The sequence below is a fragment of the Pseudopodoces humilis genome, chromosome 4, assembly GCF_049639895.1.
Source record: "Pseudopodoces humilis isolate 2021_Gansu_Grassland_sample_001 chromosome 4, ASM4963989v1, whole genome shotgun sequence".
NCBI classification, from domain to species: Eukaryota; Metazoa; Chordata; class Aves; order Passeriformes; family Paridae; genus Pseudopodoces; species Pseudopodoces humilis.
Window position 1 is genome coordinate 27,576,237 of NC_142203.1, and position 20,922 is coordinate 27,597,158.

General features: G+C 38.2%; 1 protein-coding gene across 3 annotated transcripts in view; it reads right to left on the reverse strand.

Moving 5' to 3' along the window:
• Positions 1-473: 473 nt before the first annotated feature.
• The window catches only part of MOB3B (MOB kinase activator 3B), an 86,201-nt gene continuing 65,752 nt past the window's right edge, over positions 474-20,922 (reverse strand). For all 3 annotated transcript variants that reach the window (XM_088054548.1, XM_014258724.2, XM_088054547.1), the window contains exons 3-4: positions 17,937-18,139; positions 474-5,271 (exon numbers count right to left, since the gene is read on the reverse strand). In XM_088054548.1, coding sequence (XP_087910674.1) covers positions 5,242-5,271; positions 17,937-18,139 — 233 coding nt within the window. In that variant the 3' untranslated portion in view covers positions 474-5,241. The remainder of the gene's footprint in view (positions 5,272-17,936; positions 18,140-20,922) is intronic.

A 20,922-nucleotide genomic window follows, 5' to 3' on the forward strand; every position in this document is an offset into this window, starting at 1 on the left:
AAGCCAAATTCAAACCGAGGCTCTTTAGTTTTGATTTCAGGAGACAAAACTTTGCCTTTAACTGGCTTGGTGTTGCTTACAAGTCACTTCTGGACACTCCTTGAAGCATCTGATCAGGAATCAGCTGAAGGACAGGAAGCCGGTGAGTTACCCAAGCCCTTGGGTAACTTGACAGGGAACTTTGCCTTGACAGGCAAAAATGAGCAGGCCAGCTTAGCTAAGGAACAGCTACTCACAGGCTTTATCTGATCCTACAGTGTTGGTGAGAGGCTGGCCACTTTGCACTGGCATGACATTTGGTCAGCTTTTCTTGATGTCACACTGGTGACAGGAGGACTGTGAAGCTGGTGCATTGGCAGTGATGGATCTAACCTCTGAGTCCAGGGACTCTGACAGGGAATTCTGCTCTCTGGTATGAAAACCGTATGCATTTTTCTTGCTGAAGAGTTAGATAACAAATAACTTCACAACACTTTTCCATTGCTATGTTTATTTTATTTATATTTGTATTCCATTGCTTCATCCATTATGATTGGTTTGTAATGTAAACTTTCTTTTTCTTTTAATGACTACAACAGTTAATGTCGGTCTCTCTTCCCATTCAGTTGAAAAAAATCAATTAATAACAAATAGAACTAAAAAAGTCTGAGACAAATGTGACATCATCAAAAAAAAATTAACACACCCAACAAAGCTGATGCATGGAGGACGAAAAGGAATTAACCACTTGTTTTTTAGAAAGATGCATTCCCCTTAAATATTACCAAAATTTAAAAAAATGTATCTTATAGGAAAGACTAGTTAGTGCACACGTGCATATGCTGATGCTTCCACATCCATATCCCCAAACACAGACACCCACACACATATATATATATGTATATATACGTGCACATGCACATACACAGACAAGCATGTATTAGACCAGAAAAGTAATTAATTTTTTTCCCAGGAAAAAATTATTACAACTTTTAATTATATTAATTACATCTGTCTTTAAAATGGGAAAACTTATTAAAACACAGAACAGAAACTACTTTAAGAACTCTAACATATTTAGCTATACCTTGGAAATCACTAACTATTTAGCATAAAATACATTAAAAAAATCAACTTTGATAATTTTTTATTTAAATGTACATCATCACCAGGTTCTTAGTGCTGTTTTGGATTGCTTTGCCACTGGAATAGTCTCCATAATTATTAAAAATTTCTTCCAATATATAGGAAAAATGTCTGAATACTGACCACATGTCTATACTGGGTGCCCCAGTGTTATCCCCTTTCTAAAGCCCATAGAGCATGCTTTACTATAGCAATCATATTCCCGTTTTACAAGCAGTGACTCCTGTTTTGCTGCTCTTGCAGGTACCTCCTGCTCTCTTGCTTTTGTTCTTCTGAAAAGAAGTACAGACAGCCCTTGATGGTCTCTCTTAAGAGGGCATAGGTGAGAGGTGGCCCTTCTGGAGGCACAGAGATAGGTGAGAAAGCTACTTTTTGTAACAGAACTGTCCTTGGGGAAGCAAAATGAACACTGAAAGGCTGAAGGCTGGCTCTGAGACCTCCCACCCAGAAAATGAGAACACACAGAGAAGGTAAAAAGTGACAGGAAAGAATACCTTTTTGTGAGAGGGCTCCAAAATATGTAATTTATTTAACCCAAAGGTGCTAAAAGATCCTTTTAGTCTGTTGTTAATAGAGACTTTACAAAAGTGGCTTCCCAACTACAAAGAGTATCATTCTCTGCATCCTCTCCACAGACAAGGAATTTGTGATCACTGAGGATAATGTTCACCCATTAAGTTTCTGCACATCTTGAGTTGTCTGTAGGTCCCTGTGGAATTTCACATTATCTGTTTTCCTCCTCTTTCCCTCCCTTGCTCTTAATGAATCCATTCTTCAGGGGAATCAAATAACTTGCCCGATGTAAGTTTTGCTGCTTAGAGCCTGAGGTCTTGGAGAAAACTAGCAGGTTTCGTAAGTCCCCAGCTTCTCTCAAATCTGATAGAAATCATCAGTTTCGCTGCTGTGGATTAATAAAAAAAAACCCCACCCTTCAAAAGACCCTGGGACTCCATTTTCATAAAACCTAAGGGAGATTATGTTCAGATTTGTTTCATATTACAGTTGTCACTAATTCCATGTTCACACAAAACAGAAGTTCACTACAAAATGATTCCTCTATAAAGGCACTCTATAAAGTGCCTTGAAGCTTAACACAACAGCATCCTTAAAGGTAAGCATCAGGAAAAAAAAATAGGTAAGAAAAACAAAACCATGCTGAGGAACTAGAAAAGTGATTAAAAAACCACAACAAAACAAAAAATCCAAACAATAACCTCCTCTCTCCCTCTCCTCCCCTCACCTTTCCCAATCCCAGAACAATATGGAATGCTGGCATTATTTGGAACATACATAATAATATGATCAGGTAGAAAAAGCATTAACAAGCAAAACATGATTCTTTTAGTGGCCCTGAGCAAATTATGGATGAAGCTGGAATCCTTGATCACAAGATTCAAGAGGAAGCTGCCTTTCTTTCTCTATGGGAAGGGGTAAAACAGTACTTTTACGAAGTGATGCCACATTCCAAACATTCGTAATTGCTTATCAGCTACCATGGAGTGGAACAGGAGGAATGGCCCAGGACATGAGATGGCCAGGTGGTGGCTGAATAGCTGTGCTGCAGAAGAAAGAGTACCTGTTGGGATATACTCCGGAGAAGGCCACACTTTGTCATGTGGAGGAAGGAAACTCCATGTACTTCCTAGCAGAATAAGCAACTAAAACAAGTACACTTTTCTCTCCTTTGCAGCTGGTTCATCTCCTGTGTAATAACAGGCTTTTACCATTGCAGTGATTTTGGCCAGGTCAAACACAAATCCTCTAGGGTTCAGCTCTGTACTTCACTTTTTTGCCTCATACGGTGTGCCATACCAGAAAATGAAACGTAAGGGTTTGTGGGAAAAACACAGTTTAAAGGAAAATGAAAACACTCCAACTGATAAGTTTTGCATTCACAAAATTTATACATTCACAAAAAGATTACTGAGAAAAAATTCTGCCTAATCTTCAGACTGAGATGCAGTGAATAGTCTCAAAACAGCATATGGTAAGTAGTGTAATAAAATGAAGACTAAATTATGCATACAAAAACCCAAGTTTTTCAATTTGTGTCGTGACTTTGATCTTTATGCACTAAATTCCACACCTTTGCATCTTTATGTTAATCTTTCAAATACAGTGCTGCCCAGACTGAGAATACCACATGGCAACTGTCCATGGTAGCCATGGAATTCAAGTGCACTGCATCAGCTAGAGCTCCATCTCAAGAAGTGCCACAGCCCAGGCACTTTTCTTGAAGAGTTCAAGAAACCCTTTATATGCAATTGAAATTATAATTCCAGGCAGTCACCAGCTCCATGAACCAACCCAAAGAAGTTATGTTTTTCATCTTTAAAATGAGGCAAGATCAGGAGTAGCTGTGGCAATGAATTCCAGAAGCTAGTTATATCCTGCAGAAGTGCCAGCAGAACAAAAATCTGTGTGTGCGTTCCAATCCCCAAGGAATTAATCTGATTGCAAAGACTACCAAAGGAGGTAGGAACACTTAGATGCATCCCCTTGAAAGCAAAGGATAATGCTGCTTATGTAGTTCTAGAGATACAGAAAAGTTCCCATTGTAGATACACCAAATGTTCACAGAAAAAAGCACTTTTTCCAAGCAAGAATGTGATCACTGACATTTTACAAGCCCTGATTTAAGCAAGCAGGCAAGTAAATCAGAATGTGCTACAACATTGATGTAGAAAATATTTGCTATTATTCTTTAGTGCCTACTACCCCTCTATTTTGAATGTTCAAATCATTGGATACTCCATGAAATTTTCTTCTGTTTCTGTCTCAGAAGATGTAAACATATCTAAACTTATTAGAGGAGAAGGCAGCAACAGGGTTCAGCACTTACTCAGGAAAAGGAAACTTTTCACAATAACACAAGTGTGCAAAATTCATTACAAGGCACAGAATACATAGATGTGTTGCACTTGATTTCCATTTATCCAGGAGTATTTCTCTTGTGATACCTCTGTTAAGTATCACTCTAATTTTTTTTTTTTTTTTTTTCCAGAAGAAAGTCTCCTCAGGGTGTATTTGGCTTAAAAGACTTGATTTGCTGCACAGAATCCTTCCAGGCTGTCCATACATGTGTTGACTTGGATCAAGTTCTGGAAAAAAGTATTGTGTTAGCCTGGTGTATAAAGCAAGTCACATTGCTGGGCACTGCAACAGAGACCTTCAATTAGTCCCTCCTGCTTTAACTTTTTTACTACCCATCTTTACTGTATCTTCCTGCAAGCTACTCAAATTAAATTTATTTTTCTCTAAAAAGATTATATTTAAGGGTGATTGAGAAGGATCCTTTTCCTAAGGGGGTAGAAAGATATGAAATTACATGACAGATTGGTGTACTTCCTAGGGTACTTCAGGAAAATGATGACTGTAGCTGTTTTTTTTTTTTTATGTAATATGGAGATACTGAGATCATTTGCTGTCAGTCACAGCATACATTCAAGGAAAATACCTCAGCACTGCAGAGCCTTATCTGGATCCCTGTTCATGTAGTTGAGATCAGAAACCCTCCTACTGTCATTAAATTATGAGTCACAATGAAGCATAAACTGCCTGTTCAGCTGAAAGACATGGCTGTCTTCCCAGGAACACAAGGCTTGCTGGCATTTGGGAATGGGGGCCAAGCCTTGGGTGGTCTGGAGCAGGATAGGGGGCATTAAAGGCTAAGTCTTCTTTGATTCTAGAACCTCTTAATAGTCTGTTGCAGTTAGGAAAGAAAACACATACCAAGAAACAAAAGAAAAATAAAGCAAGATTGCAGATTTAATTTCAAAACAACTAGTCTGGAGGTCAGCCCAGGGACTTGTATTTCAGTAAAGCTTTGGCAGCAGGGGCACTGTCTGCTGTTGTTTGTGGCTGAATAGGTTCTTATTTCTGATAAAGGAGCTTGAACTGACATGATTCTTCTTTTTCTCAATAATCCATGTTGCTCAGATGAGGTTCCTAGCAGCATATTTAGGGTTAACAACTTTGACTTGAGAGAAGCATTTGTGACAGTAACTTTCCAGCTTTCAGGGAATTACAAGCAGGTTCAGTCCACAAGGGCTGTCATGTTTTTGAACTCTGCAGTAGGAAGAAAATAGAACTTTGCTTTTCTTCAGCAGGTAGTTTTTAGTGACACATCCTGGTTGTCATCTCTTTCTGTAAAACAAGAAGGGGAAATAAAAAAACAAGTGGCATTTGTGATAAAGTGTACACAGTCCCCTTCACTGTTAATATTTCTGCAACTCTGCAAATTCATGTGGTTTTATATGGCACCATGTTTCTGCCCCTCTCTGTCACTTGCAAGGACAATCAACATAACTGGCAAATAAAATATAGCATTTTGTCACTTTTGACAGCTTTAATAACCTAATAAATCCCTAGACAGGTCAGGTAAATGGTGCTACCTGCCCAAAGAAATAAATCAACTGCAAATGCCAGAAACCTTTTAATTTAATGTAAGAAAAAGAATTCAAACCATTCTCGTTGAACCTGCAGCCAACAGGAGTCCTAGATATACCTTCTCTGCCTAGTTATTTCTGCCTGCCCACAGGTACAAAGGGCATAGGAATACAAACCTTGAGGACTTGACCAGAGCTGTGGCATTCATCTCTATGATGGGGTTTTGGACCACTCACAGACTTCATTAGGAACTGGGGTTTGGGATCCACATAGGATTTTATTTGATCCAATTTACAAGCACTTTGATACAAACTGTCTGGTAACATAAAACCTCATATTTGTCAGCAGATTTTCTGGAAGGCATTATCTGAACAACAGCCATCCACATATACCAGACCACACAGCATTTACCTTGGAAAATCAATTGAGGTTTACCAAGTTATCAGAAGTCTCTGAAAAATCTCTTAGCTTGCTTGATTAATTTGTTAGAATTTATAAGGTTAATAAGATCTAATGCAAACAGCTTCATGACAATTTTGTAACTGTATCTTACTCTGTGTTTAACAGATTACTTTTCCACCTAGAATCCTATGCATAATCGTGAGACTTCTCCCTTTCCAAACCTTTGACTAGTTTTTCTTTCTTGTATACTTATCTTGCATTACTTGTTATTTTGTTGCTATGCATGTAACAGAAGGGAATGTTGTCATTTGTTATAAAGACAATGGTAATTAGTACATGAATTTATACAGTTATATGTGATCTTCACAGTGATTTATATAGTAAGCTGAACTAGTAGTGGCCTCTCCTCCAATTTGTTAAATTCGACAAAGCTGACTGTTCATGGAAAAATCTGTCTCCTTTTCTCCTTAAATGTTTTGTAGAGGTTTTTTTTGGGTTGTTTCGTTTTTTTCTTAAAAAGCTGTGATTAGGTTTATTTCATTGGAGCAACAAATACCAAATGCAGAACTAAATAATATTCAGCACAGTGTTGGACAGCTTCCTACTGAGGATTAATTAGGTGTTAATGTATTTCAAGGCAGTTTTTATCTTTGCTGGCCCCTAATTTTACACATACTCAGTATCTGCATGTTCCTAGTGTACTTCCTACAGTCAAGGCTAACAGATCTGTGAGATAAAACACTGCAAATTCCTTCTGCAACTGCTGCTGAACAGTGATTTCAGTCAGACTGTATCATCTTGCCCTGTTATAAAAGCAGTCCAGGGAGTAGCAGTCCAGTGGAGCATACCAGAGCCATTGTAAATTGGGCCACCCTCCTTCAGACACAGTGGGAGGCAAACTGCAGTAGCATGAGAGGTAGGAGTCTAGATATGGATAAATGTGTTCAGGAAAAGGGCAGAGTCAGAGCTTACATGATCTGTGCATAAGATGTAAACCAGAGGTTTTTAAACCAGTTTGCCAGGACAGCCATGGAGCATGAATCTATCACGCCATTTCTAACTTCTCTCTAGTGGCAGAATTTATTTTTTATAGTAATATAAATTCATCCCAAGCCTCTTTCTCCCTTAATTTCTGAATTTTTTTGGTTATACAGTTATATCTGCAGTCTTCTCCGTAGATCCTGTTTCCTCACCATGTTAGGAGACCATTGCTGCAAATGGCTCTGTAACTTTCTCTATGCAAGGCCTTCTGTCCCAACAGCTGCTTGGCTACAGTTTTGGAAATCTCACCAGAGTTGTAAAGTCAGAAAAATGTTTAACCTTAAAAAGCATTGACATCTCTGATGCATAGAAACATTCTCTGTATTGATCCATATTGTTGTTGGTAAATGAAGGACACACAAGTACAGTCACATTGCATTCCTGCATATATGTGCTTGAGCTTTTACTGATTTTACCCAATGAGAGTGAATTAGATGTGTTTTTAAAAAAGCCCATGATTCCAATGATAGTGAATTGGTGCAAGCTTTGTGGGAGTGACCCATTTCTACTTGTTATTTTCTTAGAGGAATTCACAAAACAACCAGGAAATGTGCTCTCAAAGAGACTGATATAATTTGGATGCTGGCAAAGAAAAAGTTAGCTTCTCTCAGAATGCTGGTGAGGAGGAGAGGAAGGGTCAAACCCACGGTGTCCAATCTTGGCTGGGTGGCAGCATGAGGCATGCTGTGTGCTGCAGAGCCTGCTGCTGAGCCTGTTGCCAAACAAGCTGCTCCTAGTTGCCAGACTCTGCAAGACCCCTCTGAGATACTTACCTTTAAAAATTAACCACACGCTCTTCACAGAGCCTGCTGGCACATATCTCACTGATTCTGATGGGCACCAGAGAATTTAGCACACAGTCCCCCCTCCACCTAAGTCTTCAGAACAGTCCCCCTCAAACCTCACCAAAGATCAGATCCTGAGTTATTCTGCGGCTGCATAGCCTTAGGTGAGCACTGTCTTTAACAAAAATCTGAATGTTCTTCAGTGTCTCCTGCGTCTTGGGTTTGTGCTTCTCTGAAACATCACTGTTCATTTTAAATTGGGAAGGCTGTAAAAGTATGTTCTTGACTAACAATTATCAATTAAGAGTACATAAGAATATTTCCCAAACACAGCAAATGATAATTAGCCATCAACTGAGTCTTCTGAGGAAGCAGGAAGACTGGAAATGCGCTTTGCCTTAAGGTACTGTGATAGCCAGTCCCATATTATATATATATTATGGATATTGAATGAAATATAAAAGCTACACAGACAAGGGAATCAGAAAATCAAACACAGAGACACAGATAGACACACATGAGCACTTGAAAACATATTGAAAATTTCAAAGTCCTTCTGTGTTCATTAACAGAATCTCTCCATATCAGAGCTTTCGATAGCAGATGCACTTCCTCATGAAAATTATTTGCAAGACACTTCAGAATATTGTTCTGCATTGCTACATTCAGACTTGTTCCTGCTCTCTATTCTGGATTGCACTAACTCAAAAAAATGAAGGCAGAAGTAGACGCTATTTTTCAAATCCAAAATCCACAGTGGAAGTCTGGACCCATTCTATGTGTTGAATATGCCCAAAACCAGTAACTATGGAGAATATAACACGGAACTTACTTCTAAGGAACATAAAGAGAAGCATTTGCTATTCTTTATCAAATCCTTGAAGTATTTACTTACTCACTGGAATTAATCCTAATAATCCACTCTGTAACCTGTTTTGTTAGTATTTGTGATTTCATGGAAGGACACATTTCTAAATATTTTTCAGGGAGTACCAACTTGATTTCACAGATGAAGGGAAAAAAGAAATATTTAAAAAGGTAACCAATATTTATATCTGAAGAATGTCTAGTCCTCTTTCCTCCATAATGCTCCAAAATAAATTTCAGAATCATTCAGCACATAAATCTACACCTAACTATTTTAATTTTTAGTCCTCAGTTCACCTTTAAATGCAGCAGGAGAAGAATGGAAAAAATGCAACATAGCCAGGAGCAGTTGAGGAAATCTCTTTTTATCATGACAAATTTACCTGTGCTAAGATATTGATTGTATCTGAATGGTTTACAATAATGAATTTCCCATAAGGAATGATGTTCTTCTAAGAAAATTGTGTTTCTGTGCTTATGTGAGTAAAATATATAGCTGGCAAAACACAAGGTAAAAATCTTTCAGGCAAGCATCACCTTTGTACCAGTATGTAATAGAACCTCTCCTATGGAAAAGCTGATGACAAAGAAGATGAAGTGAATAAACAGTATAAATAATAGTATTCTATAAGAATACCAGAAAAAATAATAAATGCAATAATGACTAAAACCAGTGTTGTTTTAAAGACTCAAATCCTCCTTCAGTGCCTGGATCCCATCCTCACTTCCAGTTCTCCAAACTGAAGCAAAGCATGGCTTGACATTCCCTCTCATCAGCTCCTCCTGCTGCCAGTTAGCAAACTTAAGGATGATGTGGAAACATCTTGTTTTAACACTTTGATAACTGTTTTAAACATAGTGAGGTTTTAAAATGTATGGACAAGTGTGTCAGCAGACAAGTGGATAGAGAAACAGCACTACCTGCTGACAGGCGGGGACACCTTATCTGGAGGCACCCATCAGTCTGGAAGACCTGACCAAGTGGGGAAGAGGAAGAACATGCCAGCAGTGGGCACCATGCCAAATCCACTTGCCAAGCTTACTGACTCCACAGGAAGCCACTCATATCTCCAAATACTGCGACCAAAAAAACCCCAAACAACCAAAAAACATTGCCCAGCATTAATCACATTCTCACAGGAATTATAAGTAAGGAATTTATAATCTATTCAACCATCCTGTGAAGTAATACACAGTGTTGGGCAGAAAGGCGATACACAAACAGGCCTTTCAGTTTATGGACCCATAACAGTCCAATCCAATCTGATGTGAGGTTCATGACTAGAAGGCTCTACTGAGCAAACACAAGCATCACTGGGACACACCTTTCTCCTCCCTGCTCTCATGGACAGAGAAACAACGCAGAGCCACAGGGAATGCTATATGCATACAGAGAGGCCCAGTGATGCACCAATGCAGCCAGTTCACAGTATTTTCATAGTTCAAATCACAGCTGCAGAATAAGCAGAGGAAGAAGAGAAAGATCTGTTCTTCACAGCACAAATGCCTATGACATCTACAACTTCTTCTTGGTGCTTTCTTCACAAACCTCTCAATAGTTAACAAGTAATTAACATGTGGACAAAGCTCTTTGTATCCTGGTGACAAAGGAAGCTGTTTACAACAGAATACCGATCATGAGGTCTGTGATCCTGTTCGGCAGAACTGGTTTGTATTCAGACTGCTGATTGATCAGGATAGGAAGGCTGACAACAGAATTGTAGCAGTAAAATAATCTACAAAACTCCATTTTTGTCTTTTGGTTTTTTTTTTAATGGAAGTTTTACTTAAAACCATGCCCTGAATATTCATTTAGAAATTGTTCTCTCCAAAATAGTAAAAAAAAATTCCTCTAGTTCTTCCATTGTCTCTCTCTCTGTATCCTGACTGAAAACACCCCAACAGAATGGTAATTGCTGTCCAGTGGGTATATTCATCATTCAGGTACTTCCTTTGTTAGGTTTCATAATGACTTCCACTTGAATGAGACTCAATTATCATGATGCACAGCATTAAATTAACCTCTCTGGCTTCAGGGTAGTTATTTGGAAGCTAAGGACAGGCTGACAATAATCTTATTTGGTTCCTCCCGAATTTGTTTGGTGATGTTTGCAGGACACGGATAATACTCCTGTCTGTAAATGTAACCACTTATCACTGATGACAAAAGTATTTTGTCAACTGACTGCAAGCAGGAACAGGATCAGGAAATTGCCCTGCCAAATACACCTGTGAGCTGTTAGACCCAGCTAGATAAAAAGAATGTGCATTTTGATGACTAACTTGCTTAAAATTGTCATATTCCAAGGAGGTATTTTCACCTTCTGCATGCTTTTGTCTTCTGTAATAATAAAATAAAAGTTGAATTTAGTGTACCTTACCCTTAAATGGACTTGAAATATGTTGCTTTTCACACTAAAGTAATGCAGAATCAATAAGCAAATATTACAACTACTACTACTTCAACTATCTTTAGCATAAATTTTGTATAACACTTATCAGGAGCCATTTTAGTTCCCTACTATGAACTACAATACAGTTTCATATAGTAGGTATTTTGCATAAATTATTTTATACACTAACCTAATTAAATGGGACATAAATACATCTTTCCTCCTTTCTGTTTTCTTTTGCAGAACTAAGTTTATGTGATATGAAATTTTTTTTCTTTGACAATTAGAGAAAGTGGTCTTGCTGTTTCTCAGTTTTTTGGTTCTTGCAGGTTTAGAAAGAATAGTAACAGTCCAGTGCAACACTCAATAAAACTAATAGAGTCACTCACCATATACTGTTCAAATTAAGAAAACACATGTTTTTATCTAACTAAAGTAGTTTTTCTGAAATTTCTTCTTAATACTGACTTCATAATTGCCTGATGACAGACTACTGAAGGGAGCTGTTAAGTGTTAAAGAAACTAAATCATAGGCAATTTTTGACAGTTAACCAAAATCACACTAGGAAAGTCCTTCTGTCTTGAGTCCAGTGCAAGCAAAGCAGCTGATGCCATAGAAATAGTCACTAAAAATGTGTGCAGAAATGATATACTCAGAAAATCCAGCACAGCAGTGACCCTTAAGGCTCTGCTTCTTTTGAGCATCAGAGTTGAGAATTCCATTTTTCAGTAATATTAAGTCCTAGAGTTCTCAATTTCCTTCTAATTTCCTGCAGGATATGGAAAATACAGCATTTACCTATAAGTGATTTCATCTTTAGTTAGTGATCAGATCTATTTCTTGAGAAATTCTCACTGTTTATACAAGGTAAAGAAAAATCCTGTTGGATATTAACATCATAACTGGACTGGGGGCAGGAAACACGAGATTGTTCGGGTTTTTTGTGTTTCTAAAAGAAAAAAACCAACTGTTTTCTAGTTGGCAGTAGTGACTGAACAAGTCTGAACAAGATTAAACTGTTACATGTTCTCTGCCCAAAGCTTAAACCATCCAGGCAGCACATACAACGCATTGGGAAGTTTGGAAGGATAAGCAGCCAAAGATATCTTTAAAACAATGTGTTAATATTGCTGTTGCCTTGCTTCTTCTAAGTGCTATAACACAGGACACCTTGAAAAGATCTGAAGGGCTGTACTTTGATGGGCAGCAGTATAAAAGTAAAACTGGGCAGCTATAAAGAATAGTGACAACAAGAACACAGTAACTATAATGAAATCAGTTCTTCTGTACTTTAGAGCTCAAACTGTCCCCTGCTGACTGGCAAATAATTTGTATTTCAGACTCTACTGATTCATGGATACCTTCACTGCTAAGTGGATATACAAAGAATATGGACTGGAAAAGTGCAAATTCTAATTTTCACCAGAGACATTACAAAACCCAAAACCTAAGCAGACAAAGCAACATTTTGGAAAAAAACTCCAGTGAATTAAAAAAGGAATCCTTTTATTTTAAAATATATGCTTGAAAATTTTGTCTGCATAAATAGTCTCTTCTAATCATCCTGTTTCACTCAGCTGTGCTTCATCTGTGTGCACCCTGTGTCAAAAGTGCCAGTACTTTGCCATGTTTTGCTAAACCTGCAAGAGCTGAGTTTTCCACTGTGAGTACTGAATGAAGCTAGTGTTAGAAGTGTTATGTTTATAGTACTTCTACTACATCTATGACATTTCTGGCAATCAATTGCCTGATAGGCAAACATTTTTTTTTTTGTGGTATAGACAAAGATGCAGCAAAGCTGCTAATTATTTAGTGAAAAGACATATACCTGTAGCTACTTTGGCTTCATGCACAGAGGCAGAGTTATGAGTTACAAGTTACAGAAAGACAAGAGTTATGGAGCTAGGGGACTGATATTCATGAGGTCTGTATCCCTGAAAACACAAAAAGCATAAAAGAGAAATTCTAAATTGTTCACCTGAGCCCTTTATGACTACAGTACTGTTAGTTGGCCCATCCTGAAACAGACAGGAGACTTGGCAAAATCTGTGTGAAAACAGAGACTTCTTGATTTGTTATCTTGACTTCAATTTTATAATAACTTTTAAGCAGCTTCAAATATAAGATGAAAATGTTTTCAGAAACCAATCATGCTATATAGCCAATGGAAGCTTTTACACTGAGAATAATGAGTCAAGAAAATCCTAATGTCCTTGCTTATCTTGCAGATGAAGTCCATGCTCATGGAGGCAATTACCAGCTTCACGATTTTGATACACTCAACTCCACTGATGGTCACCACTTCCAGCCCCGATTCTAGCCAATTGCTACCAAAGCTGATAGTCTCTGCATCTAAATGAAACCAACATTTCAAAAGTAAGCAGAACAGTGCATATAGGGAATAACCATCTCTACTTTTTGTCATTCAAATGTAATTATTACTTCCTGTTCTTATGAAAAAAATGTTCATAAAAATTACTTTGAAAAAAAGCTCAATGTTTTCATAGGATGTGATTTATAAAAAAAAGAAAAACTTGAGAAGAAGAAGCAAAGCAGATTACCATATTCTGCTATCTATTAACCCTGACCTCAGAAGAAAATTTTGCTACCATCAATAGTTTCCACTTATTTAGGAATCTGCTGGGAAATGAACTGATTGCACTGCTATCAAACTAGTAGGAGTAGGATGGACTGAGGTTCCCCTCCCACTGGCACTTTTAGATTAAAGGCCTCCTCACCACATTTGGCAAGTCTATCATGGAGATGCTCTTCCCCCCATCTGACAGATGGACCTATCAGCCCCTAGCAGACCAGGTTCATAAAAGCTTGCTCACTCCCATTTCCACCAGAGTAACTCCTAGAACAACTCAGCAAAGCATATCAGCAAACACCAAGTTAAGGAACACAGAAAGCTTGGGTCTTCCCATTGCTTTTGTATGTGGCAAAGATCCAGTTTGCTGTTGAAGGGAGGATGTAGAACTAGGAGCAAGCTCTTCTCTTAGTACAACTCTTATTTGTGGCACCTGAGTATTTTGCAAACACTGTTAAATTCAAGCTCACAAGACTTCTGTCAAATGATAAATATTTTTATATTTCGCATAAGAAGACTGATGAAGAGACCTGTTACCCAAAGACAGGCAAAAAACCTAAAACAAAATTGGAAACAGAAAGTAAGTCTTTAACCAACAGATCACATATGACTTAGAAGAGGATGCTTTGTACTGGGCCTTACTGGAAAGGTTTTGGTGGCAGGGGGCTAGCAGGGTGGGTTATGGTAGCATAAAGTGTATATATACACCATATGTATATATATATATATACACCACATATATGGTGGCATACTGTCCTGTGCCATCCAGCTACTTCCATCTGCCCTAACACCACTGCAAAAAACCCACTGTGTGCCAAAATTTCCGCTAGAGAAGCACGTGGTGCCTCTGCTCACAAATATTTAAGAAAACAGCAGTTGTTAAGAGAAGACAAATGGTGGCACTGTTGGGATGTTGTTGGAGACATATTCTTGGAAGGAAGGTGTGCCAGAGCAGACACAGCCCTGCAATGGCTGTGGGTCATGGGTGCACACCAGAGCAGAGATGCTGTGGAGGGACTATGTCCCACAGAAAACCCACACTGGGGTGGAGGAACATAAGTAAGAAGCAAGAAGCAAAAGACACCCCCCCAGTCTTCGTGGGGTGTTGCCCCTCACTTCACCAAAGGGATTAGGAGTATCTAAATGTAACCTAGCAAACTCACAGTGAGTGGAGACCTGCAGGCAGGGAGAAGTTTTTACTGAATTAGAACCCAATGAAAAAAGGCATTTCTTTGCCAATTGTTTGGTTTAATTATATTTTTTCTCTTTAATACACAGATCAGCAATCAAAAGCTTTGTTAACTGGTAATAAATTAAGTAAACTTCATGAACAATGAGAGTTTTACTTATGATGTGCTTATAAAGTTACAGGGTATATTTCTTAAGTCCTACATACTGTAGAATACATTGTCAGAGGAAAGGCTTCACAGGAAGGAAGCAGAGGGGCTAATACTTGCTGCAGGTCTGCTAATGTTTGAACAACAAATTTATGTGCTAAGGCAGCTGCATAAAGATTCTCACTAAAAAAATATATTTAGATGCTGTGTTTGAAGTTTTACAAGCTGTCACCTACAAGGGCTGAGGGTGGGATTGAGGTAATAAGCACCCCCATGTCTGTGGCGTTTTGACCATTGGAAGAGACTCAGAAGTGAATTAAGGTGAACTACTGACAGTGGGAAATAATGCTGGTCACACAGGGAAATGGCACCAAACAAATAACACATCTTAAAGCTAGGTATGTTTCCCCATAGCCTCCCCATGAAGGCATAATTTAAAGGTCTTCTGAGAGCTCTCATGGTGCTGCATTCTCTGCTGGTTGCAAAAAAGAAATCATATGCTTTCAGACATCTTCTTTTTCCCTAAATTAACCGATTGGACATGTGTTTTTTTCCTCAGGACCCCCTGAGGGGGTCAGTGGGGTCAGTGACCACATTAGTTTCCTCTTTTGTCCCCATATAAAGCAACTCTATGAAAGACTCAAGAATCTGTCAAATTAAACTACTGATGGGTATGGGAAAATGACATATAGCATTTTTAACTATAACCACCTCTTTGACTGCAGAAAGGACAAGTTATGCAACTCCCAGATGGGAGGGAGAACCCTGTTTGAATTATTTGCTTCATTCGATTTTATAACAGCTGCACTGGGTTGCAAAAGGCTGATAAAATCTATTTTAAACATAGAGCATAAGTCCTGCAGACTAATACTATGATTCATCTACTGCCAACTTCCCCAATTATTCTCCCTTCTTAAAGTTATGTTGATAAATCAATTGTCTTCCCATTTATTAAAGCATGTGGCAGTCTGTTTATTTAATCATCTCTAGGCCCATTTTCTAATTAAGGGAGATAATGCAGGCTCATTTCCTGTCATGGTGAACCTGACAGTAGTCCACAGGTCTGCTGTCCTTAGTCCAAATGACCTCAACTACTACATTAAAATTCAAATCTATTTGTAATGCCTGCTTTGTTTGGCCATTCCCTCCATTTCCCTTGCTCAGCTGAAGAGAAAAATACAGGAATGGGGTTTTTTTCTGCATTTCCACACTGCTCATACCCACCCACGTCAAAGACAGGAAGAGGGAAGCAAGTGAAACATTTATCTGGGAGATGGTGAATCCCAGCAAAATTAATAATCATACAATGATCCCAAGAATAATTTTGTGAAGGGAATAATACAAAAGGAAAGCACACACAAATTGGAGCACATTTTCCATCTTGCTCTGCTGCTGGACTTGAGTAACCTCCTGCACCACTCTGGCCCCAAACCTTCATGTGTCAGCTTTGTGCAGGGATATTGATACCCACTAACTGCAGCATTAAACCATTTTTGTCCCCTCTGTTAAGATCTCTTATTTCTGAGATACTCTGATTTGTATATTTCTATTGATTCAACTTCAGTATTTAATAGTTACAGGATAACCTAGCATCACTACTCTGGCTGAAAAACTCTCTTTAGCAGGGTTGCCTTCTACCCCTTAGGACATATTTATAGAGCATATTAAATTCTCCTATGCAGGAAAAAACATAAATACATTTCAGCTTATCAATACATGTCAAATGGAGTGTCTTTCAGTGGGCCTTGCAAACTGCTGAGAACAAGATGATACATTTTCTCTTACTTCACAGACTCTCCTCCAATCAGTGTAAGTATGTACAAAAACCACATGTGCAGCTACTCCAGTTCCTGCAGAAACACAGGCAAGCATCACTTTGCTACACTGTCAGAATTTTTTCATGTCAACTGTGCTATACACATCCTTGCAATGTGCCTTTATGTGAAACAACTAAAACATGATGTGATCCTGGGTACCCTTTCTAGGTGACACAGGGATTTGGACTACATGATATCCACAGGTGCCAGCCAATATCTCAGCTGTCCTGGGATTCTGTGTTCAAAAAAAAAAAAACCATAACAGAAACACCCACAAAACAAACAAACAAACAAACAAAAAAAACCCCAAAAACCACAAAACCACAAAAACACACAAAAGCCCAAGACAAACAAACAAACAAGAAAACACAACAAAAAACAAAACCCAGCGATTCTATCACTTCTTAATAGGCTGTAGGATACAGTATATTCCAAACTCTGACCTATGGACAAATATCTCCCTCATGCCTTTTAAAGTTGGCTAAACACCCACAGTGTGGATTTGAACTGCTTTCTGAACTGTCCCTAACTTTTCCTTCTCTGCTTATACTTTTTTATTTGCATTTGCAAGCAACAGCAAAAACATTTCCATTTCTGGGCCCTTGCTTCTGGAAACAATGATTTTAATTTTAACCTATTTCAGTCTACAAGGAAATGTTGGTTTTGTTACACTGCTAATTATCTGAACCTCTGTCTCACTTCATCTAACTTAGAATCAGAGTGTCCTCTGGATCTAGCACACTCCATACCTTCACAAACACCTACTTAAAGACTTAAAAAAACCTCACAATTCACCTTTATATAGATAACTGTTCCCTTTATATGCATTCAAGTGACTGCTATGAGTTACTGACCAGTGAAAATAGACAGAATAAAATTATATACTAAATACATGGTACAGGAAGAAGCAGAAGACAAATTAACTTCTATTTTCAAATGTCAGGATTTTCCACCTTGTATTTTTCCATACAATTTACATTGCACTTTTCTCTTTCTGTAGAGCCTACTGAGGATGTCACAAATACTGCAGCAGAAGGGTCTGTGCAGAGAGGCAGAGTTCATCTCTTTCAATTGTCTGTTGAACAACAGACCTTGCTCCTAAAGGAAACTCACTGCAACAATGATGAGAAAGTCTTGGTGAAGAGAGGAGGAAAATTTCCTATAGCTTTTGCCCAGATCCCACACTTACCAAAGGCTCTAGTTCTTTGCGGTCTATGAGGTTGAGCTCTGTCACAAAATAATAAAAATGCTTGTAACAGGTGTTGACATGGGCCTCAGCACCCATAAGGATGATACGGTCGAAGTGATGGATGTAGACATGAACAAATACCCGAAAAAGCCGACAAAGTATCTTCTTGCAGATCTGGAGAAAGTTTTTTGGAAAGGGAACACCTGTGAATAGAGAAGGCAAGGTTATCATAACCATCCTGTCATCCTCCCAACACAAAAGCTTTACAGCCAACTGTGAGATTGTAACTGCAAACTAGGTTATGACTTCCTAGGCCTCCTTTCCAATCCAGAAGATGACTTTATGCATACATTTATTTGACAGCTAGCACCAAAGATACCCAAATACTTAAACAACTTTAATGAATCAAGATTGACAGGAACAGGTTCTTCTTTTCCTGTGTATAATTTAATTCCAGTATTGTAACATTCAGAAAGGTGATTTTCACTGAAGTGCACGCTGACCTATTACCATCAACGGATTTACATAATGCAATAACTGTTTGCCAAAGTGATACATACAGAGTACTTCTTAGAAGTAACACACTCTTCCTGCTCATGGTGTTCAACATGGCATTTCACAGCACCAAATTTAATAAAAAGTTAAAAATAACTGATAGAAGGACTCCTTTGCTTTCAACCTCCTCCCAGTTACATGTACCAATCTGATTGCTCCTTTAATAAAAAATCTCTTGAAGAGATACAGGAATGGCCCTTTCAACTTTTAAAGTTACACGACTTTGCAGCTGGAAACTCCAAAGCAGAGCACCATTTACTTATAAATTGTCAGGCATCAATAATGGGGCATGAATAATTTCTTCAGAACTCTCCATTAAGGACTGATTTTGCATGGAGTTATGTGCCGCTAAACTGTCCCCAAAATCTTAAAGTTTCATCTCCTTCTATGATTGTCTCTCAGACATAATGACTTTAGTGCCATGCTTGGAACTTTACTGCTACTTTGCTTTGTTGCACAGTTTCCTGATTTTTTAGTTATCTAATTCATGTTTTCGTTGGATTTGAACCACATAAATTCAGCTTTTTCTTTTTTAAAAAATAAAAAACCTCACAGCCAAGCATTTTCATACTGCCTAAAAGCCAGTTCATGCTCTGAACAAGATAAACATTTATTATGAAAGAAGGTGGAGATAATAAATAAACACTTTCGTGAGCTTTCTAGTTTTCAGATTTTAGTCTCCTGTTAAATATTGCTCAGCACTCATAAGAATGGTGAATTAATGGACAAATTTACCAGTTTCACTGAGGGTGATGTGAAGACATACAGAGAGAATTTCCATACCAAACCCAGATTTTTGATTACAGATGACATAAATTATCCACTGTGTCCTTATTTTGGAATCCCTGGCCAAGGACGTACCAGGATATATCCACTGTGGATATTAACATTGGTGTGTCCATCAGCATATGAGTCTGGAAACACATCAGCCTGCAGAAGTATCCCTGAACTACTTCTACATTTGCCACTGCTGAAGTGCAGATAATGTTGGGAAATGTCTTGCTTTTTTTGGCCTGTATTGTGTTCACCAGATATTTCAAAATCCTTTTGAAATAATTTTAGGTAGCTTGTAGAGATGCAATGGTGTCCTTCTTATTCCTAATGTACAAACCAAGGATCAGAAAAATAGATGCATCTATCAAGCACTGCTACATTATTTTCTTAAGAAAGGTTTGCTTTTTGTTGTCAAATACATTCATTTAAGTACTAAAGCTATTATGGAAGGTCATGGAGGAGAAGGTTTGAATGCTCAAGACATGGTTAAATTACAGAACTGACAGTATGTACAGATATCTTGTTTAAGTCACAACTCCACACAGTTAGCTAAGCACCTGGATTATGACAATTGTTGCTATTTCCAAGGGCAAAATAAATATAATCTATCAAAAACTTAATAGAAACTCCAAGTAACTGCTCATTAACCAGGGGGATCACATTCTCATTCCAGCCATTAGAGCATGGCTAAATTCAAGAACGATTACAGAAGCAACCTGCTTTACATTTCTGTAAAATTTAACCATACCAGAAATTAAAAAATATACCCAAGAAAATGTGAAGTCTTAAAAATGGCAGAAGATGAATAACTGGCACTTTTCACTGCAAGCTAGTTTGCCAAACTGAGAGATGAATTCTTGAAAACCCTGTATTTTCTAATACAGAACAGGTATGTTCCAAAATGGAGAATAATTAGTTTCATCTTCCAAGGGCTGGCACATAGTTGTTACTGAAGAATGTTGCTGTAATGAAGACATTCCTACTTCTGTATTAACTGACTAAAACAATCTGGATAAACCAAGCTGACAAACCCTTTAACTTCTCTTCAGGCCACGTTCCCACTTCACAGCTATAGGCAGTAAGTGCAAAAGCCACAGAACACTGTTTCTGCTTCAAGAGAGGACTTTCATCTGACATTTTTTTAGATGCATTATACAGTCAATTTGAGAACATGTAAACAACACATTAGAAAAATAGTATAGAACAGCCTACGATTCGTAACAAACTTGCAGTGTTTCCCTCTGCTCCTCACATGAATCAAGATTTCAGACAAATTGAGTACCTTCACTTGCTGTTGCAAAATTTTTCCTATTTTGTGGAGTTGTATCTGATTCATTTTCTCTTAAACAAATAATAAAATTTAAAGAAACATTGCTGCTATCACAAATATATCATCTGGGCACAGCAGAATTGGTAGTGGCTCTCTGATTTCTTTCCTATTCCAGCAAAACTCGTTTACAAACTGACACAGTTTTAAAGAGTTAAAAGGCATCTCACAGTATCACTGAAAGCAACTGGTAACTTTGTAGTGACCTACCTACACTCCTCAGCCTTGAACAGCCTGTCAGCCTGTCTGTCTTTCCCTGGCACACAGAAGAGGCTTGAAATCTGGTCAGCCTCAAGGTACAAATACACATATTGAGGTGCTTGCAGCCCT